Below are 27,683 nucleotides of genomic sequence, written 5' to 3'. Positions count from 1 at the left end.
TCCTTCGCTGCCGGAGCTGAACCTGCCCCACGGCCCTTTGAACACAGACCTCCTTGTGCAGAGGGAGAGACGGAGCATTAAAGAAGAAAAACTTCCTTCCTCTCTCAGATGACAGCGCTGGGTGGGAGGTTTCGGGATGGAAGTTGGTTTCTGTCGGAGTGGAAGCTCCGAGGTGCCGGGAGTTGGTGGCGTGATCCTCCTCGTGTGGCAGCGTTTGTGACTCCCACCTTCCTCGGGGAGCTCTGCTCGAGGGGAACTGAGCAACCGCCAGAACCGGGCTGGTGGTTACTCAAATCACTGTCTGATGCTTAGATGGGAGCCGGCTGGGAGGGAGACAGAGGCATGAAGAGAGCCTAAATAGTTCTTTTGAAAAATAATTTCTGGATTTCCAGCAGCAGCCGGGCTGAGGTCTCAGCTCTCTGCTCCACACACCCCCCAATGGATGCCCGTGCTTGTGTGTCACCAGACGCTCCCTCGTGACACGTTCTGTGGGGTTCACGTTTGCATAGGTGTGTGTGCTCTTTGGGTTGATTTGTGGTTGGACTTTTGATGGTTGGACATTTGGCAGTTTTTCTCCAATATGCACAGTTTCACCATCACAAGCTGTACTGGGGATTCCTTACAAGCCAACCTGCCAGAACCTCCCCGGAGACCCGTCATCCCATCAGTGACCAGCTACGGGTGGCACTGGCCATACTTCTGTCTTGGTTCCTCGCTCAGTCCCTTGTGTCACCTGCTCCTCCCTTGCAGGTGGTTTGCAGGACAACCCTGGGCAAGGAGGGGGTTGGAATGGAAAGATGGTTTCTGCCCCCAAAACCCATTCGTTGCTGAGGCAGACGGTGTCCTGGTGAACTGGAGAGGATGGACGGATGTTTGCTGGTCTCGATGGGCTTGACGTGACTGTCCTGTCCTGTGTCTCTGCCCTTTTTGCATGGCTTTTCCTCTGTTCCAGGCACACACACGCTGTGTCCCTCTCATCAGAGTGTCCCCTCCCACAGCCCCTCACACCAGCCCCACTCCAGGTGCTGCAGCCTCTGGGGACTGTACCCCAGAGACCTCGTTAGAGCAGGGATCTTCCTTTACTGATACCTGCTGATAAAGGCAACTGCCTGCTTGGCCTCCTTGGGAGAGGGAAGTTATTTTTCTTCAGACCAAAAAGCCCAGCAACTTCTTTATCTGATATTCTTTATCTGCTGGAATGAAGAGCGCTTTGCTCAGCTGCGTGATGGTCCTTTTCTTAGTCCTAAACTCTGGAAGCTGCTTCCCTGAGAAGCTGGATTTTCATTAAGGTGTAGGTGTAATCTCTCTGCTCTCAGATCTCCTTTGATGTATTTTATCTTAGGTTTGTTTATTGCTTCACCTTATTGGTCATTTGTCATTGCCTTTCTAATAGATGTTGTATTCTTGAAAAATTGAAATAGTAGAGCTTTTCGGTTTGTTTTTTTCAGGAGGAAAGGTGGAAGGTGGGTTTCTTAGTTTTTATTTATTTTTGAAGAAGCAGAAATTCAGCTCAGTAATAGCTGTTTTCCAAGGTATAGTGCGTTTTGAAGACAGTATATATAATAGTGACAGATGATTTAAGTACTTTCTCATTAAGGAAAAAAAGTGTGTGTTTGTGAGGAATGGGGAAGGAGTGAAAGGACCTTGTCTTTTATATCTCCCTTCTCCAAGAGTTACTCCTTTTGGAACAGCCATCGTTTCCTCTGTCAATAGGAGCTGGATTAGAGTCCTCTATCTCAGCTCCTTAATTGATGCAAGGATGTTTCTAGCGCAGTGCTGCTGCTGGCCTTGGATAATTTTTTCAGCATTAAATAAAAGACACATCACACGTAACTGCTGCAGCGCGGGGTTGGGGATGAGATCAGATGAGTTCATTCCTTTTGATCCTGTGCTTTGGCTCCGGGTGGGAATTCCCGGGATCCCTGCCTGTCCTCGGGAGCAGCACCTTGACTTGCCAGATCCCTGGCAGGAGCTGCCGGAGGCGCTGGTGCAGAATCCTGACCCGGCCTGTGGCTGGAGGATGGATTTTGCAGGAAAACCGTGCAGGAGCCTGGAGCTGTGGGTGGGAATAAAGGTAATAAAATAGGTCAGAGGGGCTGTACGTGCTCCAGGGCCTCGCTCCAGTTTCAGGTGGAACTTTGTGTGTGATCGAACCAGGATGACACGGGGGCATCGTTTGCTCGGAACCAATTCTGCTACGGGGGGTTAAAACAGTTATGAGTAAAATACGATGTTGGTAACTTGAGCATCTCAGGGATTTGAAAGTGAAATAATGCCTTTTTTGGCCTGCAGTCATCTCTTAGCTGGGAAAGATTTTAATGTGTTCTGAGCTTTCTGTCTGTACCAGAGCTTTGTTCTCTCTTTAATCTCAGGATTGCTACGTGATGCTTTTCAGTTGAAAAGTGTTAAGTGGAGTAATCTGTATTGCAAGGAAACGGGGGTCGTGCTGTTTGGGGGGGGGCAAGGAGTTACGGTGCCTGTGTCTGCAGCAGAAAATGTTCCTCACAAACCCATCGCTGTGATTTGAAACAATTTGAATGCGTGTGGCTCTTCCGAAACCCCGTGTCAGTCACTCTGGAGAAATGCCTACGACTTAAAACAAAATATAGGACAGCAAAAGGGAAGGGGAAGAGATTACAGATGATGGGGAAGATTTAGATCAGAAAGATGCTCAAGTGTTTAATAACATAAGGTCCCACGAGCTCCTCTGTTTACTGCCTGAAGCTGGAGGCCCTAAAGAATTTATGGCTTAGTCTGATGTGCATGTGTATGAGCGTGCATTACAAGGGTAATTCATGGAGTTTTGATGGTTACTGTTGTTTTGTGTTGTCAATATGTTGTTATTCTGAAAGATCCCAGAGGAGCATGACTTGGAGAGCCAGATCCGCAAGGAGAGAGAGTGGCGGTTCCTGCGCAACGCCCGTGTCAGGAAGCAAGCCCAGAAGATCATCCAGAAAGGTGAGCGATGTCCTTCCTGCCCACATGCAGGCAGCTCCCTCGCCCTCCCAGTGCTGCTTAGTCCGGGCACTGAGCTGTAAAACCCCCATTAATGATGGTTCCATGCTGCCCCTCAGACTGGGATGGTGCTCCTGTGCTCCCCTGGGCAGGAGATGCTGCTCTGGGGTCACTCATTATTCTCAGCTACTGGGTTTGTTCACCAGATCAAGGGAGCAACCACTTAAAATGCCAAATGTCTGCCTTCCCCTTTGAAAATGTCACCCCAGGGCTGTGATACAAGCAACTGAGGTGGTTGGTCACCAATGGGAATGCCCGGCCGGAGCGTGGCCAACCTGTCGGGACCGGCCAGAGCCCAAGAGTAATGACTTCTTTGAGGGAGGAGAGAGCTTGCCGTGAAAGCAGCTTCCCTGCTTACAAGAATTGACAGAGCATCCGAATTTCTAGTGCGAGTACTGGCTCCCGAGCCCTCTGGGCTGTTGGGCAGCAGCTGAGGTCAGACCCGACCGCAGCCGGCACCTCCGCGAGAGCCAGGGCGCTCAGCCTGGAATCAATAATTCAGAGAACTTTAACAGATGGTATTGATTCACCATTTGGGCTTTCCCTCCCTGCCCTATAAAGTTGGGATGGATGCCGTGGGTTAGGTTTTTAAAGGGACAGAAGGCAGAATAGTGGAGGATGAGCTTCGGGGCTGCGTTCTGGCCAGGAAGGCTCCGAGTGTTTGCCCTGTGTTGGACACCCTTTGGAGGGCCATCGTGGTGAACCAGCCCCCCCCATGCCCAGAAGATATCTCTCAGCCATGTCTTTCACGTTCCCTGCTCTGCTGAGCTCTCTGAATGATTGCTTACTCCTTATAGCCCATCATACTGTTAATACTCGTATGCGTGGCTTTATGTGTGCCTACACTTTTCCCTCTCATGAGCCTTGGGTTCACGTCTCATTAGTGTGCACTCTCCAGAAAGCTGATATTGCTGGTTTTATGACATTTATGCCTCTATGAGGCATATGGACTAGAATTCTTTTAGCACAGGAATTTATTTGAATATAGCAGAGCCCGATGAAATGCCCTCAGGAATTTGCATACTTGAATTATTCCTGCTGTTGTGCCTCGATCAGCAGAGCCTGGGGATGGTGTTTATGGGAGCTGCTCTCCTGGCACTGTCCCAGGGCAGAGTGGTGCAGAGGGTGCTGTTCCTTTCCAGGGATGCTCGCCGAGCTGGAAATCACAATTTACTGAATGAGGAACCACCCAGGGCTCAACCTTCCACGAGCACCTCGCTGTCTGGAGGTTTGCTGGGCTCCAGTCAGCACAATGGGCAGCTTAATGTCTTGAAACTGCAGGAGATCATGAACCAGAGCCATCTAGAAATGAAATGGAAGCCCAGGAGATGGCTTGGGAGATCCTCTTGAATACAAAAAAGGAGATTTTTCATGCTTGCCTGAAGACATTAAATCTTTTTCTAGACAGTGTTCATATTTAGTTGCTTGACCTGAGCGACTAAAATGCCAGTATTCATTAAAAAAAAATGAAAATGTGAAATATTAAAAAGAATTAAAACAGACTTACAGTCTTTTAATGAAAATTAGATTAAATGGATGCATTCTAAAACAAACTAGAACTGAGTAAATGTCTCCTGGGCTTAGGGTTTTGTGTGATGAATTCGTCCTGTGCCAAAAAATGGCAGTGTCAGGGGTACCAATACTGTTAGTGAATAACGAACTGGGCTAAAGAAAAGATGGGAAAGGTCTTCAACCGTCATTTAAATGCCTCCATGGAAAATACATTTTTCATTTGCAAATTAACCTAAAATTTAAAAGAACTGAAACGGAACGGGAAATGAATAATCCACAAGCTAAAGTGAAATAGTATGTTTTAAGTGGAAAAAAAGTATTTTTTTTTTTTTTTTAAATTTTGAAAAAATAACGTTGATTTTTCTGTCAACACTAAACTGTTTCTCTGGGCTGGGTTGTGCTTGTTTGCTGCATCCTCTTCAGTTGCCAATGTACCTGTGGTGGGACAGTCGGCCTCTGATAACTGGGGGCTGAGGAGGTTCGTGAAGGAGGAGAGTATCAGGGGTTCTGTTGGTGAGAACTGGGGGGGAGGAGGGTGACATGTGGCACTGGGGACCCTCTGATCAGGGCTGCCTCCTGTCCCCCCGCAGGTATTTCCAGGCTGGATGATCAGATCTTCCTCAACAGGAACCCGGGCGTCCCCTCGGTGGTGAAGTTCCACCCCTTCACGCCCTGCATCGCCGTGGCCGACAAGGACAGCATCTGGTAAGAGCCTCCCTGGGTCCCTGCAGCGCAGGTTGTTGGGGGCAGCACTGCCCTGTCTTACCCCTTTTCTTCTCCCCACTCCCCTCCATGACCATCCTTCCCTCTCTTGGGGTGGGGGGACACAGCAGAGCACCCCCAGAGCTCAGGGCCATGGGGGCACCAGGCACCGAGTCCTTTCCCATGGGAAGTGCTGGGTTAAAGGGCTGCAAGGGAATCCCAACAGATTTCTAATAATTACTTACAACTGGGCTTTTATCCTGTTTCTTTTACTGGAGGTTGGCATACATTATTCATAAAATGATGCTGAATACCAAAGGAGAAAAGCAAATTAAATTGGTATCCAACGTATATAATTTTCAGTTCTGCTGTAGTGAGTAAATCTTTCTTATAGCTTACACAGAGAACCAAGAACTGACCTTGGTATTATTTTTTCCTCCCCCAGTTTTTGGGACTGGGAGAAAGGGGAGAAGTTGGATTACTTCCACAACGGGAACCCTCGATACACCAGGATCACAGCCATGGAGTACCTGAACGGACAGGACTGCTCCTTGCTGCTCACTGCTACAGGTAAATAACCCATTTTTTCACAAACAAGGGCAGCACTGGGGGACCTTTCCAGAACTGGAGCCCATGGGAGCTGTTCTGGTGCCCTGCTCTCCCCTCTCTGGATTTGGCCCAGCCTGAGGACCTGCCTGCTCTGGGCTGAGGTGGCATTTCCAGCATCAAAGCTGAAAGTTGTTTCTGGCAGCACTGAGATCTCTCAAGTGCGTGCTGCAAGGCTTTTTCAGATGACTAACAAAGCCAACTCTTGCTGAAAGCATTTCCAATCACAGCTTTGTTACATCATTCCAGTCTTTACCTGTCATTGCAAGTTCGTGGTAACCTCCTTCTACCCGATACCTCGGGATTTTACCTGCTTAAAAGCTGCAGTCCAGAGCTGAAAAGGAAATGATGCTGCAAAGTAGAAAAAAATCAAATTCTGTTACTTGTGCTGTTTTGAGCCTAGAGCAGGCAGGGCTTATTTTAAGCCCTGAGCTTCTCAGATAGTTGTGAGTTCTCTCTGGTCCCTGTGTCTCACCCAGGGGAGTCAGTTCTCTTGAATGCCCCGTTGCATCGCGTAAGGCAGCGTGAAGAGCCCTTTCCCCATTCATTGCTCTGTGAAGCTGTGAGTAAGATCTGCTTCTCTCCCAAGGAACCATTCCAAACCTGTCAGTCTGAGGGTTTTCAATAGCTTTTCAAACTCCGTGCTGAAACGTACAGGTTGGGTATAATTAAGAGAGGTGGAAGAGGAGCTGAGAGGGCCTTCAGGACATTTTCCTTTCCATTTATTGATTCTTAGCACAAAAGTTTCACAGATGGGGAACAAATTGAAAAAATACATGATGTTCTTGAAAGATTTGCTGCTGATGGGCTGGGCTTTGATTCAACTTCTTCAGCGGGGTTGTATTTTGTATTTAGCAGGTGCTTGTATTCTGTGGTGCTTGGCACCAAGAGCAAGGAGGACAGAGAAGAATCCTAGAGAAAATGAATGAATGGGTCAAAGAAATGGAGCGACATCTAATGTTGGGTGTTAGAGGGTAGGAGTTAAGCTCTTCCAGAACAGTTGCTGGTAGAACAGTGCTGTAGGTTTCATGGATGTAATGTTAGAGAGGAAAAACTCTAATAATCAAGATAAAGCTCAGGTGACACTCTGGGGTTTGGAGTTTGTACGACTGCAGTTCCGCTTCGGTTCTTTGTTGTGCACAAGTGATTATGAGCATCACATCAGCAGTGACATTGTGTTGTGGTCTCTTTTTCTGTGCTCCCCAAGATGACGGTGCCATCAGGGTGTGGAAGAACTTTGCAGACCTGGAAAAGAACCCGGAGATGGTAACTGCTTGGCAGGGGCTGTCAGACATGCTGCCGACTACACGAGGTGGGTCCCCGCTAAGTTTTGTTGGGGTGATAAGGCTAATTTGTGATGGTGGGGTTTTTTCTAGGGATGGGGAGAGTAAAATGGGTTTCTCAACTTCAGCTGTCAGTACCATCCTTGTTCAACGGTCTCTGCCTTCTGGAATGGCCTCTTGCCATGCTTTGGGGAGGAATAAGTTTTCCAGTTCTCACAAAACCAACCAAACTGAAAGCCCCACACGGCAACCTCACACACACACACACACTGAGGACCAGCCAGAGCAGGCTCATGCTGGGGAGCAGATGGGTACAACCTCCTTGTCCTTTACCAGCTCCACAGCAGCTGCCTTCCCTGAGCCTTCCTCTTCCTGGTGTTCCTAAGGAGAGACCTGTGGAACAAGGGTGGAATTGGGCACTGCCCGGCTCCGTGCTCCTCGTGGCAGGAGGCTGTTCTTGCCCTTTGGGTGGTAGCTCACATTTTGCCCCTTTCCTTCTGACGGGCTGCTCAGCCTTCGCACAGCTTTGCATGTTGCACCTGGGACCTCTTTTAGCCTGAGCTCAAATTCTGGCAATTATTCTTCCCTGTTTATTGCGGGTCAGGAGGTGGCAAGAGAATATGCCGTCTAAATCTGGCACGTGCAGAAGGACAGCACAGTTAGACACTGACCTGCTTGGAATGTGAGAAAAGTTGGATAGAAAAAGCAGTAAAAAGGAGCACTGGTGTCCAGCCATAACACAGGGTGAAGCCAGAAGAGCAGTTTGAGTAACCCTGAAGTCTGTTTTAGGACATTAAAGGAGGTGGATGGACATCCTGTCCTTCCGAGACCTGGTGATGTACTAATGCTCTAATGTAATTCTTTGTCACTTGAGTATTTTTAATCAAGGCTACAAGTTCTTCTAAATGTGGGGTAGTTCAATCAGCGCTGGGGGATTGATACAGGAATTGCTGGGTGAGGCTTGTGCTATGCAGGAGGTCAGATGAGACGACCATCATAATTCATCCTGACCTTAAAAACTGACAGTTCTCATTTCTGAGCTGATGTGGTTCATCACAGGAGTCTGACAGAGCTCTCTCAGCTATTCATTGCATTTTACTAGCGCTGCCTTGTTGAGCTCCTATCTGTTATGTTTTCCTTAACGCCTCATGGTTCATCTCCGATGTTTTAGGGAAGAGGAACTGTATCTGAGGGAACTTTGGGCTCTGTGCCTCGCTGCGGTAATTGCACAAAACTGATTAGAAGCTGCTGGAAGTTTGCAGCACACTGAGAAAATTGCCGTGGTCAAAACCTGCCCTTTGCAGAGGTGTCAGTAAAAGCAGGAGGAAACTAGTGGTGATGCACCAAGTGGTGAAAAACCTGAATCTCCTTAGGTGGAGAGGAAATGTCCAGAAGCCTTCTCAAGTTGTCCTTTGTAGTGTCATTCAGTTGGTCCGTATTTCTTTCTTGTCAACGCCAGCTTTCCTGAAGGTCAGTGTTGGCCATTCCTGGATTCAGGATCTCTCCTCCTTGGTGCTGGCAACGGACTCCCCCAAACACTGGGGAGCTCCTCCAGATCATTGGCTTCTTGCTGCCTCATGGGTCACGTTCCGGGAGGATGCAGACAAGTGTCCATGGAACTCCTTCAGGCTGATTCCATTTTCCTGCCTGACTTTCCCTGTCACCGCATCAGGGCACAGCACTGGCTGGTTGTGCCCTCCTCTCTGCAGGCCTTTGGTGCAGAAGAAAGGGCTGTAGGCATCAGCATTTGGCGTTGAAAATAGGGCAAGAGCTGAGGCAAGAGCTGATGTAGCTGTAGGGGTTGAGTGGTTGCCAAAACAGGAGTGTGGAAACTTTTAAGTCTCTTCTCTTTAAGATTATGGGGGTTTTGCCCTTGTCTTTCCCTGATGGTCTTAGGAAGTCTGGGTCAGGTTGCACCTTTGGAGTGATAGAATTAGGTTCGGGAGAAAAGAAGGACAGATTTCTTTGTGGAGAGAGAAGGAGATTGTAGTCACTTCAAAAGAGCCACATGGATCGAGTCTGCTTGGAACTGAGACTCTCTGAACAGTTGTCTTTCGTTGCCAAGACCATCGTTGTGATCCACGCTGGCTTATAAAACTGGAGATACATCTTTGGAGCTGCAGAGCTCAGGACTTCTACTGGAGTTTGTTTGCTCCTGCTATTGACTTCCTTCTCTCCTCTCCCACCCTTTTCCCCAGTGCCATACTCATCTCTGAATTCAATAGTTGCCTTGCCAGCAACCAGAACACTGACTTTTCGAGGCAGTTTTCCCACTTGTAGAAGGAGAGAGGAACATCCAATACCTTGGAAGCTTGAAAAGCATCCCCGGGTTGTCCAAGTAATGGGAGGTCAACAACCACACGCTCAGGGGCTGCCCAAGAGTGGGGAGGAGACCCCAGGGAGGCACAGAACATGAACTTTTATGCTCTGTAAAGGACTTGTGGTTGCAGCCCGAGGTGAGAGACAGGAGCTGACATGGTGTGTTAAACCCCTGTGTGGGGATGCTCTTGCTCAGGAGTAGCTCAGCCCCAGCTCATTGCTCTTCATGCTCACTTGAAGCTCAGAGAAGGCAAGTCTTAATTTAAACACTGGCAAACTGTGTGGACACCCACTTTTTTCCAGTGTGAGATTTGTTAATTTTGATCTTGTTTAGATCTGCACTCATGACGCACCAATAAAGTCCTTTTCGATCAAAATCGGGGTGTTTAAAGCAGCCTTGGTACCAGGAGCAGCAGCGAAAGGCAGTGCCTGGGAATCCCCAGGGCGGGAGATGGAGGGGGCAGAGAAAGAGGCAAAAAGCCCCTTGTTAAAGTCTGGTGTTCCAAAAGGTGTAGGAAAAACTAAGCGTTTTCTATTGAGCAGCGTAGGAAGAAGATAAACCTGACGTGCTCCGAAGCTGTGAGCTCACAGCAGGAGGCTTTGGGAATTGTGGCAATTTCTAGAGAGGAGGGTGTGTGAAGGCTGCGGGTGCTGTGAGCTCCGGAGCAGCCTGGACCCATCACCTGGTGCCTGCAGGAGAGCTCGGAATTCCGGCTGCTGGGTCCCCTGTGCTCCGGGCAGCTCCTGCAGCACTGGCCACACTGGTGTCTCTGAACAGAACTGCCATGTGTGTACTGGTTCTTTGTGACAAAGGGAAACAAGCCACGGTCCCCCGGTCAGAATGGCTTTGCCCTTTAAAGCAGTAGAGTCCTGGAATTTGGAAAAACACGGAAGTGTAACCAGCTGCTTCCCAATTAGCAGCCGCCGTCTGCTCAGCCCGCCCCTCCCCAGCTCCCTGTGCTCGCTGCAGATGCCTGCGCTGTTTTCCCTTCCCCAGTTCAGCAAAGAAAACCAGTTTATCCCTTCTAAAGGGGGCCAGGGGAGGACCGAAGGGCTCAGCTCCGTCTCTTCCTGCATATCTGGAGCTCCTGGTGCAAGATTTTTCAGGGTTGTCCCCAGGTGTCCTGTGGCCACCGGGCTCCCTCGCTGCCCCAGGGACAGAGACCTGGCTGTGGCCAAATTATGGGTTGTTTAAATGGAGCACCCATAGGTTGTTGGTGCTCTCTGGGTGCTCCTTAGAGTCTGTCCGTCCCCTGAACCCCAGTCCCTCACTGCGGGGACCCCAGACTTTCCAGGGTAGGAGCCTCCTGTGCTGGGCTTGCTTTGGTTTGCACAGATGCCATCCATTATCTGCATTTCCATCTGCTGCTTCCTGATGCCTTTCGCTTCGGAACAGGGACCAGATCATGCAAAGGATAAGTCTCCTTGTTGAAGAAGAAATGTCAAATCTGTGCTGTTGTCAGCCAGCCAGAATCCTCCCTTCACACACGACAAGCGCCACCGTTGATGGCTTCCCAGGGAAGGCTGTGGTTGAACTAGTGCCTGCTCTTCCTGCTTCTGCTTCTCTGTTACCTTCTTGCCTTTAATTTTGACTTGCTTTTTCTAATCCGTTTTTAAGATTGATTTTTGCTCTGGCTGACCAACTTAACCCTTAGCATCAACCCCTTAAATCCCTGTCTTCTCACAGGTCTGGCCCGAAGGGTTTCAATCTATCTTGACAGAAGTAAACAGGGAGGTGAGTGCTCTCTTTCTGTTACCTACGGTCAGCCGGGTGGGGAGGAAGGATCTCCTCGTCTGCCCGCGGGTTGGTTGGCTGCTTGGTTGGATTTTTTGGCATTGTTTGAGTGACTGCTGGGTTCCTTGTGGTTCCTGGAAAGCTTTGCTGCTCCCACCTCTCCCCGTTCCTTGCCTCGTGTCTGTCCGTGGAGCCGTGAGAGGGGCTTAGGGGAAGGGGCAGCTCCATGGCAGACCCTCAGCTTCCCACAGCGAGGGGAGGTTTGGGAGGGGATGGACCAGACTCTCCTTCCAGGAAGATGGAAGGAGATTTGCCCCATCACTGGGCAAAAGGGTTTGACCCACAGGTTCCAGATGTGAACTGCTGTCACGCTGATATGTTCACTGGGGTTTATCTGTAACGCACTTCTGCTGTAAAAATCCTGTGAAAAGGAGAAGCTGATGAATCTGTCCCAAGAGGCTTAGAATAGTGGACTTCTGGCCAAGGATGTGCCTAATGAATTTTACAAATTCTGTTCTTTCACGTGGAAGGAAGGTAAATGGACTCTCTGACTCCATCTGTAGCAGGCAGGATGGCACGGAGTCTGCTCCGCTCCGGAGCCGAGGTCTCCGGGGGAAACAGATGGTGAATGTCCCAGGGCATCTCTGTGTGTGCGTGCGTCCGTGGGTGTGAGTGTCGACGTTGTCATCCTGGGTTATTCATCAATTAGTAATATTTGCTGAGTGATGAGAGCTGTCATGATGAAGAGGACGAAGATGATTGCGGTGGGGTGTGATTCAGAGCTTCAGGAGCTCGAGGTTGTTGCAAATCTCTCTCTCTGGCTGTCGGGAGGCAGAGCCCTGGGACAGGAATCAGCAGCGCTGATGCGTTGCCGTCAGCTGCCGGGCACCCGCAAACGGAAAGGCTAAAATTAGCAAAACTTGGCTGTGGGGAATTCCCCGCTCGGGAAACGGGGCATCGGAAGCGTTTAAGGAAATCCCAGCCCCTGCCTCTCCGGATCGATACGGCTGATGCCGAGCAGCCGCGCTCCGTCCCGAGCTCACAAATAACTGCCAATCGATAAGAAGCATCCACCAGCATTTTCTGGCCCGGTGTTCTCCCGGTGAAAAATGCAGCAAGAAGGATTCCTTCTCTCCCCCTGAAGAAGCCCTTAAAAAATGCACGAGATGAGCTGTTTGCCTGACGGCAAAATACGTCAGCGATATTTAGATAAAATATACTCGTTTTGCCACTAAAGCACAGAAAATCTGTTCTTGTCGCTTGGGCTTCTGTGAGGAATTTTTACTGAAAGAAAGACAGGGATTGTCTCTTCGCTCCCGCGTTGCTGGGTGCTGGATGCAGGCGGGGGGTCACCGGGCAGTGCTGTAGTGCAGATCTGTGGTGAATTAGAGGAAAACCAACTATTTAATGGTCTGGGTCGTATCAGGGCACTGCTCAGGTCCACCTGGGAGCCCCTGCAGTCGGGGTGGGCACGGGGGGGTCCACAGGGAACACAGGCAGCAGCACGAAGGCAGCTGAGCAGGAGCCTGGAGATGTCTTGCCTTGACCCCCTGCCCCATCAGAGCTCCCCGGGGGGGTCCCATCATCACCTCCCCTCAGCATGAAGGACCGTGTGAGAGGAAGGGGAGGGTGTTAACGAGAGAATGTGCATCTGACCTGTGCCCACCTCCATCCGTCGCTGCCTCCCGAGGGCCGTTGGTGCTGGTGTGTAAACGGCCCCTCATCTGTCCTACCTCAAGAAAACACACACTGATGCCAAGCGAGGAAAAAAAAAATCAGTTTGGCAGTTCCCTGCTTCCTCCCTGCTCTCCTGGGGCTTCCGAAACAAAGCAAAAGACGTCAAATAAATACCTGCTCTGCAGAAAAACAGGCCCTCAGCCTCTGGAGGCTCTGCTTTGAACATGCTTGGCTCTGCTGGTCAGTGATTCCCATGGGAGATGGGCAGAGACACCACCGGCTTAGAAATAAAAGTTATTGGGAGGGAATGTTCCTGGGGAGCCACGTGGGGCTCCTTGTGACAGAGGGAAGGCTCTGACCTGCAAAAGGAGCCCATCAAACAATCCCAATCCCACAGAGCAGAAGAAGAGGGAGAGAGAAAAGTAGAGTGAGCCTTCCCACGTTTTCCCAGGGGTTGGTCTCTCGTCCTTTAGGAGTAAGAAGTTTGGGAGGAGCACCTTATTTCTGGTCAGATTTTTTTTTTAACGGCAATAAAATAATAGGAGAAATTGCAGCTCCAGGGGTTTGTGCTCTTTTAATTGGATTCCCAGCATCACAGCTACTCCCCTCCCTTGCTGCGCGTAGTCCTTGGCAGAAGAAGAGCGACACTTTTTGAAAGGATGTTGTAGAAATTAATGATGAGTGAGGTCATCCAACCCTCCCACTGCTTCCTGGAAATTAAAACAGTGATGCGCCTCGTTGCTCAACCAGGAGGGCCCGTGATTAAAAAATCATCAGTCAGAATCCGAGATGCTTTCATATGGTTGTTCTGTGCAGGTATTCCTGATTTCATTGAAATGCCAAGTACGGGTTGGCCAGGTTCCAGCGATGTTAAAAATAAGTGTACCCCCCTTGGAATGCAGCTCCTTTCAACACCGGTGTTATTTATTGACCTTTATAGAGGAAACTATCCCATCCAGATGAATATCCGTTGCTCAGGGGGGGCAATCCTGAGGGAACAGGTTACAGCTTCAAGAACGGCTGTTGGTACGTGTTGCATTGTCTAGAAACTCACATCACCCAGAGCTGCAAGTTCTCATGTTGAAAGACTCAAAAACAAAGCAAGAAACGAAAAAAAACCCCAAACCTTAAAAAAAAAAAAAAAAAGAAGGATTTTCCTGAGCTGTGGAAGATTTCTTGATCATTACCTGAGAACACACCATTCCTTGTGGGAAAATTGTCATCTTGCCTAATGATGCATTAAAAGAAGCCCATTGCCAGGACGCCTGTTTCTGCACATCATTGGCTTCTGAGGGTACCAGGGTTTCTCTCCTGGCCTGTGTTGGATGGTTCCATCGGTGTCACGGCCCCTGTTTGCTCCCTTCCTGGCCGGAGGTGGGAGCTCAGAGATGGTGGTGGGTAACACAGATCTGGGTTTCGTGGCCCAGGCAGGAGCTGAACTGGCCCGGCTCCGCAGAGCACGTTGCCTTTTTTTTGCCAAGATGAAGCTGAAAAGCATCTTCGGTGCCAAACCCAGGAGCCAAACCCCAGCAGGTGAGCTGCAGTCTCGGTTGTAACATCCTGCAGAAGGACCTCTGTTAATTAAAAAGGAAATGATAATTAGTATTAAGTCCCACGTTTACTTCTCGTCCCGAAATACTAGGAATTTAACATACAAACACGAGCCAATACTGTATCATTTCCACCATGAAAACATTTACTCGTACATAGAAATAGTTCAGCTATTTATGTCTCATTTCGCGCTGCGAGAGTCGTCTTCAGATTTAGCATTTCACAGTTGGAGGAAGCTTTTCCTTCCCTCTTCCATGTGTACAAATGACTTCAATTTACGTACAAAGGCTTTTCCTCTTTTCAGACACATTTGAATTCCTGTTTCGCACATCCTGGGGTCCCCTTTCCTCCTTTCAGCCGGATCAGACCCCCCGGTGCTCATCACGGTGGGACCCCTCAGTGGGGACCCACTGCCGTGCCGGGCTGGGGATGGAGCCGTTGATATCTCCCAGCAGGAAGGGGCCAGGAATTCATAGAATCATAGAATCGTAGAATGGTTAGGGTTGGAAGGGACCTCAAAGATTCTCCTCAGTGGTGGCTTTTATGCAGATACTCTTGTTGTTTCCGATGCCGCGTTGTGTGGTGCAGGATGAGCGCTCTGTGAGTGCCCGCTCCACCCCGGCACGGTGTGCCAGAACCAGCAAAAATGGTATTTCGTATTTTTTTGAGAGAGTAAGACGGCTCATGAAAGAAAGGGAAGATCCCTTGTTATGGGGTGATCAAAATGCTGCACTTCCCTCTCCCAGAGAGCGGTGGTTATCGCTGACATGGACTATGGGTGTAAGGAAGGCAGGAGCCACACTGTGCACCAACACTGTCCCCCTCCTTTCTCTCCACCTGGGCTCTGCCAGCTCCTGCTCCAGGTGAGCCCTTCTCCTCTCCATCCAGCCATCTTTCACGGGACATCTCTCTGCCATGTTACATAAAGTGAGACCCTCTGGAGCTTCTTCCCTCAACGAAACTTTCCCTGGCCTCCTAGATGGTATCACTGAACATCCTCGGTGCTTGAATTCCCCACGGACACGCCAGGAGAAGCACCCAAAGGCCAGTCATCGCTCAAATGCACCGTCCCCCTCCGCAGAAAAGACCCCTGGGACCACAGCAGGGTGGGGACTTGTTGCTGTTGATCAGACCGAAGGAAAACGGTGTCTTCAAACTGGGGAATGTGACTGGGAAACGGGGAGCTTTAACGCTGCCTAAGAGCGTGTCGCCTGCTTAAGCCCATCAGCGACGGTAATGGCAATATCCATCTCGGCCTGCCAGGTTTGTCTTGTCACACGGGCCATAAACAAGATGACAAATGAAAACGCTTCAGTGATGTTTATCATCTAAATCACTGCCTGCTTGCTTGCTGCAAATCTCTAGCAGCCTTCCGAGCTGCCGGGTGCTCTGGAGGAACCATCAATTTGACTGGGGAGATGAAGACACGAGCTCTCGGCGTAGCCCGGGGTCCTGAGTAGCCCAGTAGGATGATGGGCGCTGCCGGGTGCTCTGGAGGAACCATCAATTTGACTGGGGAGATGAAGACACGAGCTCTCGGCTTAGCCCGGGGTCCCAAGTTTCCTGTGGTAGGATGATGGGTTGTCAGTAACCCTCAGTGATCTTCCAAGTGGGATGCAGCAAAACCAGGGACTGGCTGGGACACAGTGCTCAGGGAGGGGAGATGGGCAAAATGTTCTCTCTGGATCTGTGCAAAACAAGGTTGTTTCATCATCAAAGAAAACGGGGTGTTTATATAGGGTGCCTCTGTTGTTTCCTCCATGCCCTGTAAAGGTGTTTGGTAAAAAGTACTTACGACCCTTTGGTGACAAAGAGGGTGTTGGGGTAGGTTTAAATTCCCTGCTGGGGCTAATTCCTAGCAGTAAATTGAGACAAATTCACATTTGTACCTTCTGGACCAGCCAGTCTGTCCTTTGAGTGTTTGCACTGTGGCAACCCAGGGCTCGTGGCTGCTGCCAGCCGGGAGCAGTAGCCCTGGCTCATTGTGTGGTGCTCAGCTCCAGCCTCGTGGGGCTGGAAAATACTCCTGGGTTTGGGGTGGAGGAGAATGAAGATGCTGTGTCTGCGTCCCCCTCCGCAGAAAAGACCCCTGGGACCACAGCAGGGTGGGGACTTGTTGCTGTTGATCAGACCGAAGGAAAACGGTGTCTTCAAACTGGGGAATGTGACTGGGAAACGGGGAGCTTTAACGCTGCCTAAGAGCGTGTCGCCTGCTTAAGCCCATCAGCGACGGTAATGGCAATATCCATCTCGGCCTGCCAGGTTTGTCTTGTCACACGGGCCATAAACAAGATGACAAATGAAAACGCTTCAGTGATGTTTATCATCTAAATCACTGCCTGCTTGCTTGCTGCAAATCTCTAGCAGCCTTCCGAGCTGCCGGGTGCTCTGGAGGAACCATCAATTTGACTGGGGAGATGAAGACACGAGCTCTCGGCTTAGCCCGGGGTCCCAAGTTTCCTGTGGTAGGATGATGGGTTGTCAGTAACCCTCAGTGATCTTCCAAGTGGGATGCAGCATGACCAGGGACCGGCTGGGACGCAGTGCTCAGGGAGGGGAGATGGGCAAAATGTTCTCTCTGGATCTGTGCAAAACAAGGTTGTTTCATCATCAAAGAAAACGGGGTGTTTATATAGGGTGCCTCTGTTGTTTCCTCCATGCCCTGTAAAGGTGTTTGGTAAAAAGTACTTACGACCCTTTGGTGACAAAGAGGGTGTTGGGGTAGGTTTAAATTCCCTGCTGGGGCTAATTCCTAGCAGTAAATTGAGACAAATTCACATTTGTACCTTCTGGACCAGCCAGTCTGTCCTTTGAGTGTTTGCACTGTGGCAACCCAGGGCTCGTGGCTGCTGCCAGCCGGGAGCAGTAGCCCTGGCTCATTGTGTGGTGCTCAGCTCCAGCCTCGTGGGGCTGGAAAATACTCCTGGGTTTGGGGTGGAGGAGAATGAAGATGCTGTGTCTGCCCCCACCAGGGAGATCCCTGCCCTCCAGGTGAAAACAACCCCCAAAACCACAGCTTCTGTGTGGTTCCCTCGTGTAACGCTCCTGGCATTTTTTTGTTTGTGTTTTTAATGTATGAATAAGAGTCTCCCTGGAAAAACCCACAGGTTTGGGGTCGGTGAGCCTTTGCAGAGTGAAAAGCAAGAGCTAATTGGTGTGCAGCTCGGCTTTAAGCAAAAGGTTTCGGCACTGTGGAGGCAGAACGCGGGTACAAAGGAGTCCCTTCTAATTAAATGTACAAGGGTTGTTCCTCAGAGGTTTCCCCACGGAATCAGGGGGTTCATTCCCAGTTGTTTCCCAGGTCCCAGTCTCTGGTGAGTTGTGATGCTCGTGTGCTCTGTGCCAAGGAGAGCCAGCTCGCCCCGGGGCTTTCGGACATGGCATCCCCCAGCTGGGACGGGAGGTGACACACACTGACTCTTCTCTGGGAATTGCTGGACCAGCAGGATTCCTGAGCTCGGGCAGGTCCCAGCCTGTCCCTCTGCGGTGCCCGGGTCAGGTGTTTTGGGGATAGATAATCCCTTGTAATTCTCTGGCAGCGTGGATGGGACGTTTCTCTGAACTTCACCTCGCAATCAGTTTGTGCCCTCAAAGACGAGGAGCAAAAGCTCTTGTAAATGTATTTTAGCTGCTGTAATTGCAGAGTGTTCCCTTCCTTATCTGGCTGTAGAGCAAATTGGTTTTTACTCCTACCAAGCCGTCTCGCAGCAATGATATTGCTATTCCTTGTTTAGAAACATCTCCCCTTAGCCACGTGCTTCTATTAGAATGAGGAATCCTGGTAATCCAGAGGCTCTCAGGTCTTGTCATGTAAGATGGCACCAGTTTAGTCTACTCCAGTCATCGTTTAATCCGGTGTTCTCATCAAGCAGTGAATAATTTATTAAGATTCCCTTAGAAGTCCCCCGCAGCCCGGCAGCGTCCCTGGAAGGCTGTATCCACCTGCACCTTGGCTTTTCTAAGCACTTAACGTAGCCAAGGGGTCAGAGACGTGTTTTGGACTCAAATCCAGGCCCAGCTGATTGATCCCATTTGGAGGATGTATGGATGTGTTTGCGTGTCATTTTATATTTCCTCTAATAACGATAGTTCCCGTAGCGTGAGGCCACCAAAGCTGCTGTTCTAATTAGGGCAGCTCTGCCTGTTGCTGACACAGAGGTTAATTTTCACGCCTTTGCCTGTGTTTTCTCTTAGGAGCAGGAATGGTGGTGGACTGGGAACAAGAAACCGGGCTCCTGATGACATCGGGAGACGTGAGGATAATCCGGATCTGGGACACCGATCGGGAGATGAAAGTCCAGGTAACGTCGGCGTGTTTGGCCCCGTCTCCTCCTCCCTCCCTCCCTCATCCCACGAGAGGGGCTCTGGAATTACAGGGAAAAGCAACTGCTCCATGAGAACGGAGCCACCGTGCTGGAGAAAACAGCACGACTGGTTTTCAAAGCTTCTAGGAATTAATTACCCTCGGATGCACATTAATTGCGACACTTTGACCCTGCAATGCGGGATAATTAAGCCTATGTTAATCTTAATTACTTTCACATATGATTTTTTTTCTATGTAAATTAGGGAACAGCAGAATTCGGGAGGTGAAAGTCTTTTCAATGATGATGATTAATGATCGCGCTGAAAGTATCGAAAAACATGTGGTTTCTCTTTTAATTGCAAAGATTGGTTGTGGTGAAATTCAAGTGATTGGAACTTCCTGAGTCAGTAACACTGGGAAAAACTGAGATTCAGCACAAAGAGCTCTGGAATCCGGCCTCAATCAAGGTGCCTCCCCGCGCTTTGAACTACAAAAAGGCAACCCCTGGCAGTGCTGGGGATGCAGCCGAGGCAGCCACCGCTTCATTTTCACTTCTGCTGATTGTTCCTGCTTCAAAGGCAGGGCCTGGGCTTGAGGGGGGGCTGCCCAGAACTGCCCCCAGCCCCTTGGCTCAGCCCAGGCCAGGGCAGGGAGCAGCAGGGGACGGTGAATCTCATAGAGGCAAAAATCACAGAATCTTCACGGGTGGAAAGGACCTTGGAGATCACCGACTCCAACCGTACACACACAAAAGACCCCCACAATCTCAGCCACTGGAGTATAATAATAAATAAAATAGGAGTGAGGTGTGAACTGAGCTAAGGCAGTCCTGCTCTGCCTCCCACTTGTTAACCTGCTCTTGCAGCATTGCTTAGTTTTCGCCTGTTTTCATTGAAAACGTGTTTTCCTCAGGACAGGAGTAAGCAGGCGTTATCCCAAGCAATTCTTTCCTGTATAGTGAGTTAAAAAAAGGAAAAGGGCAGCCTTGGAGTTAAGCACACACTTTTCCCAGCACAGCTGCCCTTGCAGCTCCGCTCTTCTTTTTCCGTGTCATTATTTTTTTTTTTTAATACACACCGTGTCTGGGCTCTAATGAGATAACCTGAATCCTCTCGTCACGTGTCCCGCAGCGGGGACTTTAGGTGGCACAGCACTGCCTGGCTCTGTCCTGCGTAAGTGATGCTCCAGGGCTGTGTTGTCCAGCAGCTCTGTGTGTTGTCTGAGGCTCTGGCGTCCGCTCTGACGTTGTTCAGGAGCACTGGAGTTCTCCATGGCCAAGGGCAAGGTCACACTCAGTCCCATGGGCCTGTCCCCAAGACCCCCCAAGGCTCTGCAGATCCTTATGGTGGTCCTGATGGGGAAAGGAGGGGGAGAGCCACGTGTTTAAAAAAAATAAAGTGAAAAATAAAAGTAAACTGAAAGAACTAGACTCCATTAATGATAACTAGAGCTTGGGGTTTGTGTGCCTTCTCCTCAGGACATCCCCACCGGGGCTGACAGCTGTGTCACCAGCCTCTCCTGTGATTCTCACCGGTCGTTAATCGTGGCGGGGCTGGGGGACGGCTCCATCCGCGTGTTCGACAGGAGGATGGCTCTCAGTGAATGGTAACTACCCCTCCTGCCCAGGCTCGGGGGATCTGCACCTTCCCACCTCCCTCCCTCCCTCCCTCCCTCCCTTCAAAACCTCTCTCTGCTTGTTCCTCAGCCGTGTCATGACCTACCGCGAGCACACGGCCTGGGTGGTGAAAGCCTATCTGCAGAAACATCCCGAGGGCAACATCATGAGCGTCAGGTAAAACAGATTTTATTCATCGAGCTGTTTTCTCCCGGACACAGTTTGTTTCTCTATTTAAATTCTGCCTCTCTTGTTTCCAAGAGCTAAGAGGGCAAAGCTCTTTAGCTTGATGTTTGCTTCGGTAATTACCTCCCGCTCCAAACTTGGTGGAGAGAAGGCAAAAAGAAATGGGAAGCTTTCCTTGGAAGCCCGTTAGTGAGGTCTGAGAGTAAACAAGAGAGGCGTCTTTGCTGAAATCACTGTCACGAGGCGTGTGAGGGAGGAACGGAGTGAACCAGAAGCCTAAGCTAGATATAGTATATCTTATGGCTGTTCTTTATTGCCAACGTCTCCGTGGGGTCATTTGCGAGAGAACAGGAGAAGGAAGGTTGATGTTGCATCTGTTGGGCATATTGCTGTGCAGGATTACTTTGCTGTCTAGCAATTTTCTACACATAAATCCATTTCTGCTGCATGGTAAATACTGCGGAGAGAGCAGCATATACTTATTTGGCCATTAAAGAACAGCAGAATATAATTTATTGTCACAAAGCCACTGTTTGCACGCAAAGAGGCTCTTTTTCTTGATTACAAAGTGAAAACAAAACATCATTTTCTGGGATTCACAATGTTCCTGAGGTGGGGGATGGGCCAGCAAAAATGTATTAAGATTTTCAGAAAGGGGATTATGTGATGCAGCTGCCAGATTTGTCGAGCTCACATATTAGAGTTTTTAATCTTCCTTTCTGTAATCTCCTTCCCCAGTCCCGGGGGTCAGGCCCGTGCGCTTGGCCAGCCCGTGTCTGGAGGCTGGTCCTTCCCCTCTCCTCAGTGCCCTTCTCAGCACGTGGTGCTTTCTCTCGGGGTTGAAGGAGTGTGAGAAAGCGTTGTACTTCCAAAGACAGGTCTGCTCTCATCCCAGAGGGACTCGGTTCCTTGAGACACCCCACCTCGCTCCCAGTTTCCCCCAGTTGATGGCAAGATCCAAGAAGAACAAACGTTGGGACGTAGTGAGGTCTCGGTCTGGCTATTTCCTGAGAAACCTGAAGGCTTTGTGTGGCTTGTAGAGCAGTTCTCAGTTCTCTGAACCTCCACGAACCAGAGGCAGGAGTTTGTGACACAGGAGGGTGACCCTGGATCCTGTGGCTCTCCTCAGACACTTTTGGGATATCCTGATTCAGTAGCTTAGCTGTTGTTGGCTCCTTGGTGCCTCTTATTCTTCAGCTGGAGGTATGTTTTCCCGTGTAGTCCCTCATCACAGAACTTCGCATCCATTTCAAAGCTCTTGCCTGGTCTTCCACTACATCCAGAACCATTTTCAAGTCCTATTAAAGGTTCAAAGCTGTAAATGAATTTGATCTCTCTCAAACAATATTTTCATCTAGTCTCTAGGATCTAAATCAATCTCAAGTTTAATTTGTCGTGAATTTAATTATGTGACAGCTGGAGTAGCAGCTTCTTATTATGATATAAGTAGTCCCGTATAACAACCTTTTGATCAGTATCCAGATATTCCAGAGGTAAAGAAACTAAAGGGAATGTGCTGCTTTGTGCTTCCGTCATTCTTAACTCTGTAGGGTTTAAGTTTTACAGTGACCTGGGTAAAATAATGCTTTAAAAGTCACGGTGCCAAAAGCCCTACTTCTGCTGCCAGCAGAGTAAGATCCAGATGAGTTGATTTTGGATTTAGTTTCCATAAGAGACTTTTCAGTTTGGCTTTCTGGACACCAATGGATCGGTCTCTTGCAAGGAGCTCCGAAGAGCAGAGGAGTCCCTCAGCCTTTCCTTGTAAGGGAGGTGTTCTAGTCCCCTCATCATCTTCATAGCCCTTTGCTGTACCCTCCCCAGGAGTTCCCTGTCCTTCTTGAACTTCAGACACGGTGCTCCAGTTCTGGGTTCCCCAGTTCAAGAAGGACAGGGAGAAGGACCACTTAGCAAAGAGAAATAATTTGTGTCTGAAAGGTGCTTGATCTGTTAAGCACAGTATCTTGCCCCTACTGCTGTGGCTCTCCCCACCCCCTCTTCCCTGATGAAGTCATTAACAGGATGGACACGTCCCCCGAGCACTCGCAGAGTTTGTTACACCTGGTCCACAGAGCGCTTTGGACAGCAGGGACTTTGGGCATCTGTGCCCAGGCATTTGGCATCAGGGATGGTCTCAGCACATCCCATCTGGCTGGAGGTTTCTAATGCAATTCCCTACTGTGAGAAGGAGGAGGAACTCGGGTCTGACACGCAGCTCGGGGTGTCCACTCCTGAGGGCAGAGCCGTTTGCACAGCTCTTGATGTGTTGTGGAGGGCACCAAAGATCAGGGACATGGGTGGGAATTCAGCCCTGCTGATGGAGAAGTCAAAAGCCCGTGTCTTCTCTATCCTGGTTTCCTCTCAAAGTGGTCGGCTCACAGACAGGCAGAAGGTTTGAGTTCTTGGGCTTTGGGGTCTGGTTTTGGGTCCAGCCTGACACTCTGTGGCTCTCCCCACCCCCTCTTCCCTGATAAAGTCATTAACAGGATGGACACATCCTCCGAGCACTCGCAGAGTTCGTTACACCTGGTCCACAGAGCGCTTTGGACAGTGGGGACTTTGGGCATCTGTGCCCAGGCATTTGGCATCAGGGATGGTCCCAGTACATCCCATCTGGCTGGAGGTTTCTAATACAATTCCCTACTGTGAGAAGGAGAAGGAACTCGGGTCTGACACGCAGCTCGGGGTGTCCACTCCTGAGGGCAGAGCTGTTTGCACAGCTCTTGATGTGTTGGAGGGCACCAAAGATCAGGGACATGGGTGGGAATTCAGCCCTGCTGATGGAGAAGTCAAAGGCCCATGTCTTCTCTATCCTGGTTTCCTATCAAAGCAGTTGGCTCTCAGACAGGCAGAAGGTTTGAGTTCTTGGGCTTTGGGGTCTGGTTTTGGGTCCTTGTCTGACACCGTGGAACTCCTGTCTTGGCAGCGTAAACGGAGACGTGCGGTTCTTTGACCCCCGGATGCCAGAGTCCATGAAGGTCCTTCAGATAGTCAAAGGGCTGACGGCCCTGGACATTCACCCCCAAGCCAACCTCTTCGCATGGTGAGTTCTGTTTTCATCTCTTGCACCCCTGGAGTGGACAGAGAGGACAGTTTCTCTCTGCAGATGTCATTCAGGGTTGGCTTTTTTGGTTTTGTTGTTTGTTTAAACCTCACCCAAACAGTCCAGCTTCTTATCCCCTGCGTGGGGGTGCACTGGTGACTTAAACTGATGGTGTATGGTCTTGCACCCCTATGTCAGGTCCCTGTGCAAAGTCAGCATGTGGATTTTTGGGCTCTGAGAGGGGACCAGCAGCTTCTCCAGGGCCACGTACCCTGGGGGTGGATGGGGGACCTGATCCCGGTGCCTGTGGGCATCAGCTCTTGGTGTTTTCTGGCTGGGTGGAAGAGGTAGCCGTGGTTCCAGCCTGGCTGTGAAGCCCTGCATGGAGGTTGCCATGGCTCAGAGTCAGTTTCCCCGCTTGTAAAACCATCACACACAGTCTGATGAGCAGCTGGGGTTGACACGGCTGGAGAGGGGGCTGAAGGCAGCAGTGTCATTGTTACCACAGCTTCTTGGTGACACTGTGTTCTCTTGGTTCCCTTCCAGTGGCTCGATGAATCAGTTCACTGCAATCTACAACGGAAACGGGGAGCTGATCAACAACATCAAATACTACGATGGTTTTATGGGACAGAGAGTCGGAGCCATCAGCTGCCTGGCCTTCCATCCGCACTGGGTCTGTATTCTCTCCTCTTGGGTTTGGGAATTTGCATTTCTTAGTTAATGTCCCTGTTGGAAAAGAGAAAGGCTCAGAGACTCCTCTGGTGCAGCCTGGTCCTTCTAAGGATGCTCTGAGCCATGGGTCACAGAATGCTATGGGGTTGGAAGGGACCTCTGGAGATCATCTAGTCCAACCTCCCTGTCAAAGCAGGTCCACCCAGAGCAGGTCGCACAGGAACGCGTCAAGATGTGATGTGAATGTCTCCAGAGAAGGAGACTCCACCACCTCTCTGGGCAGCCTCTGCCAGGGCTCTGCCACCCTCACAGCAAAGAAGTTCCTCCTCATGTTTAGGTGGAACTTCTTATGGTCAAGTTTGTGCCCATTTCCTCTTGTCCTGTCCCTGGGCACCACTGAGAAAAGACCAGCCCCATCCTCCTGACCCCCACCCTTGAAGTATTTGTAAGCATTGATTAGATCCCCCCTCAGTCTTCTCTTCTCCAGACTGAAAAGCCCCAAGTCCCTCAGCCTCTCCTCATCAGGGAGATGCTCCAGGCCCCTCATCATCTTCATCTGGGTCCTTCAGGACTTGTCCTCCAGGCTGTCCAGAGGACCACACTGGCCATGCCACCAGGGCTGCTGGTTTATGATGGGAACAGGGCTGCCAATGGCTGAACCCTTGTTGCTTGTGGATCAGCTTGGGGTCCTGTTCCCATCCCATCGCTCCAGGACCGCAGCCTGGCTTAGCTCGTTGTCCCAGGTGAATTTATCCAGAACTGAGTGGAGAGGAGCAGCCTCTCACTTTCAGCACGTGAAATTTTACGTTCTTATTTATTCTGTGGCTCTTCTCCTGCGGAGAACGGGCTCACCCTTGTGTCCCTGGGGCTGCTTTTACTCTGCCTTACGTCAGGCGTTGGGAGGACCCGATGCTGCGCGGCAGGAAAACCGCATCAGAAAACAAGAGAGAACTGCAAAAATTAAAGGCATAAGTGATAAAATCTAGAGTTAATCAGAATAAAAAGGAAATTTTGGAATATGTCACTGCTGAGGTGGCTCTGCGGTAGTCATTAGAGAGAGGATCTGGTTGCTGCTTAATTAGGAGGCAGGTGCCCATCTGCATTATGGGCTTGTGCTCACCCGGAGATGAGAATAAATGAAGGAGGCTGAAAGCCTAAGAAAAGGACGTGAGCGGATGGGAAGAGCAGGAGGAGGTTAAAGAAGGCATTTAGACAGAGAGTTATTTTAGAAACCTGCGGATCAGAACACAAATATTTAACACGTAACGGGAGGGAGCGGTGGGAATGACAAAGGGCTGGGAGGGGAGCACGGAGCTGAGATCTCCATCAGAGGGGCAGGGAGGGGGCAGGCAGTTCCTGCTGCCCTTACCTGTGGCTTTACATCCTAAAATCGGGATGTTTAAAGGAAAACTCGTCTCCTCCTGCAATTGGAAAAGCGGCTTTGCACAAAGCTGAACAGCAGTTTTGCTGTCCTACAGTGTGGGGGAACAGAGAAGGGAGGGGGTGATCCCTGGGAACGTTTTGCTCTTTAAATAAGCAACCAAAGCCCTGTCCAACCCGAGTCCCTGCGGTGGGATTGCTCCTGGGCTGCCCAGCTCAGGGAATGCTCATTCTCAGCCCAGCCAACTGCTCCTAAATGCTAATTTTCGGTCCGGGCGACTGTTCCTAACTAGCAGATTTGCAGCCATTTACGAAAATTATGTTAGCGGTTGGCAGCTAACGGTCACCATCATTTTTCCCTCTGGCTGAAATGGGGACATAACTCGCGGAGACGAGGTGGGTGCTGGCAGGAACCTCCTCAGAGCCGCGTGGGCAGATGCACTTCCAGAGCTTTGGAGCATCTGGGCGAAGCTGCCTCCCGGTTAGTGCCTGACACCCGTGGGTTTTGTCCCCCGTGTGCTCTCTCACTCTCTCTCTCCGCAGCCGCATCTGGCCGTCGGGAGCAACGACTACTACATCTCGGTGTACTCGGTGGAGAAGCGGATCAGATAGCGCAGGCCCGGCGGGCTGGGAGGAGGGAGTCCCAGCGGGGCAGGGCCGTGTCGCACCCACAAATGTACATAGTGAAATTATCGACTTGAATGTTTCGTGTTGGCTGCTGCTGCTGCAACCCCTAACTTGAACGTTTTGGTTTTTTTGTTGTTTGTTTTTTGTTTTTTGTTTTTTTTTCCCTGACTTAGCTACTGATGATTTTGACAAGGGGAAGAGAGACAATCTCCTTTTTTTTTGTTGTTTTTTTGTTTGTTTGTTTTTCTTCTTTTCCCAGCTATATCCTCTAAAAGCTACAGTAAAAGGAACATTTTAATTTTTTTGTTGCCAGTGGTTGGCTTCTCTGTTAGAAACACGGCTCCTGAGCTTGGCAGGACTTGGATGAGGCAATACCCTTGACAAGGGCTCTCTGTTTTAGTCTTTGCTTCTGTGTTTTGCTGGAGCCTTGGGCGCTTTAAGGCCTAAAGTCAGGACTCACCTACAGCTCCGGGTGCTCGACCGCTCCACGGGACCCCTCCGGCTGCCTCCGACCCTGGGCCAAACAGAAACTCCCCCGTTGGGGCAGCGAGACCCAAATGGTCCCTCTGCAGAACAGCATCTGTGCTCCTGAGCTGGGGAAAGGCAGGAAAGTGTCTCCTCTGCATGAACCTTGTCCCCTCTGCAGTGGAAGGAGGGACAGAAGGAGACTTGGTGGCAAGGAGAGGGGGCAGGATCCCCAGGGAAAGGGGTTTGAGGAGGTGATGGGAGCAGGGCAGGATGCCACCCTACTGTCAGGTTGCACGTACAGAAGAAGAGGGAAGAAGGAGAACGGACATCTCTAACGTCCCCACCAGCCTGGAGCGAGTCACTCGTGTCACCACTTCCCACCCAAGCACAGGTCTGGGGTGTCTCGGTCACCGCTTCTTCTGCAGTCACTGTCCTTCTGCCCATGGTGAACTCCACAACCACGTTTGGTGGCCCAGGAGCTCTGCCCAGGCCGGCTCCGGGTTCAAGCCACAGGCTTTGGTCTCGCTCCAGTCCGGGAATATTCGGCAAGGTGATGGTCAGGAGAATTTGCACACTTGCTGCTGTGTGTTTGGAGCCACACACGTGGCATGGATGTGGCTTCTGTGTCCCTGCAGAACTGGGCACGGGACCGCACGTGGTCTGAGCACAAGAGAATCACTAACGGAGGGGGAAGATGGTGGGTCATCCTGGGTTTGAGCAAAACAGCTTTGTCCCAGCTCTTCAGGAGAGAACCTGCTCCATCTTCTGCACCTCCCATGTCTGATTAATGAATGTTTTTGTCCCTCGAGATCCGTGACGGGCTGGAGGGGGGTGTGGGGAAGGGGTGGGTGAAGCCGAAGGGCAGGTTTCTTTGAGGGGCTGCTGAGGTGCCATTTTAGTGGCCAAGAACAAGAACTTGTGCCGGGCAAAAGTCACTGCGGCCACGAAGGTTGACCTGCTGAGGCCAGAAGTCCCCAGTTTTCCTC

At 50.4% G+C, this 27,683-nt stretch overlaps 1 protein-coding gene across 1 annotated transcript in view; it reads left to right on the top strand.

Annotated features, from left to right (window-relative positions):
* The window catches only part of RPTOR (regulatory associated protein of MTOR, complex 1), a 137,471-nt gene extending 110,014 nt beyond the window's left edge, over nucleotides 1-27,457 (top strand). Inside the window, exons 25-34 of the mRNA XM_014950324.1 lie at nucleotides 2,853-2,958; nucleotides 5,118-5,232; nucleotides 5,675-5,799; nucleotides 7,043-7,147; nucleotides 18,595-18,701; nucleotides 20,184-20,311; nucleotides 20,412-20,498; nucleotides 23,431-23,547; nucleotides 24,094-24,223; nucleotides 26,146-27,457. Coding sequence (XP_014805810.1) covers nucleotides 2,853-2,958; nucleotides 5,118-5,232; nucleotides 5,675-5,799; nucleotides 7,043-7,147; nucleotides 18,595-18,701; nucleotides 20,184-20,311; nucleotides 20,412-20,498; nucleotides 23,431-23,547; nucleotides 24,094-24,223; nucleotides 26,146-26,214 — 1,089 coding nt within the window. The 3' untranslated portion in view covers nucleotides 26,215-27,457. The remainder of the gene's footprint in view (nucleotides 1-2,852; nucleotides 2,959-5,117; nucleotides 5,233-5,674; nucleotides 5,800-7,042; nucleotides 7,148-18,594; nucleotides 18,702-20,183; nucleotides 20,312-20,411; nucleotides 20,499-23,430; nucleotides 23,548-24,093; nucleotides 24,224-26,145) is intronic.
* The last annotated feature ends 226 nt before the right edge of the window (nucleotides 27,458-27,683 follow it).

Source organism: Calidris pugnax, unplaced genomic scaffold (assembly GCF_001431845.1).
Source record: "Calidris pugnax isolate Ruff unplaced genomic scaffold, ASM143184v1 scaffold9, whole genome shotgun sequence".
NCBI lineage: Eukaryota > Metazoa > Chordata > Aves > Charadriiformes > Scolopacidae > Calidris > Calidris pugnax.
This window is presented reverse-complemented; position numbering and strand designations above follow the sequence as displayed.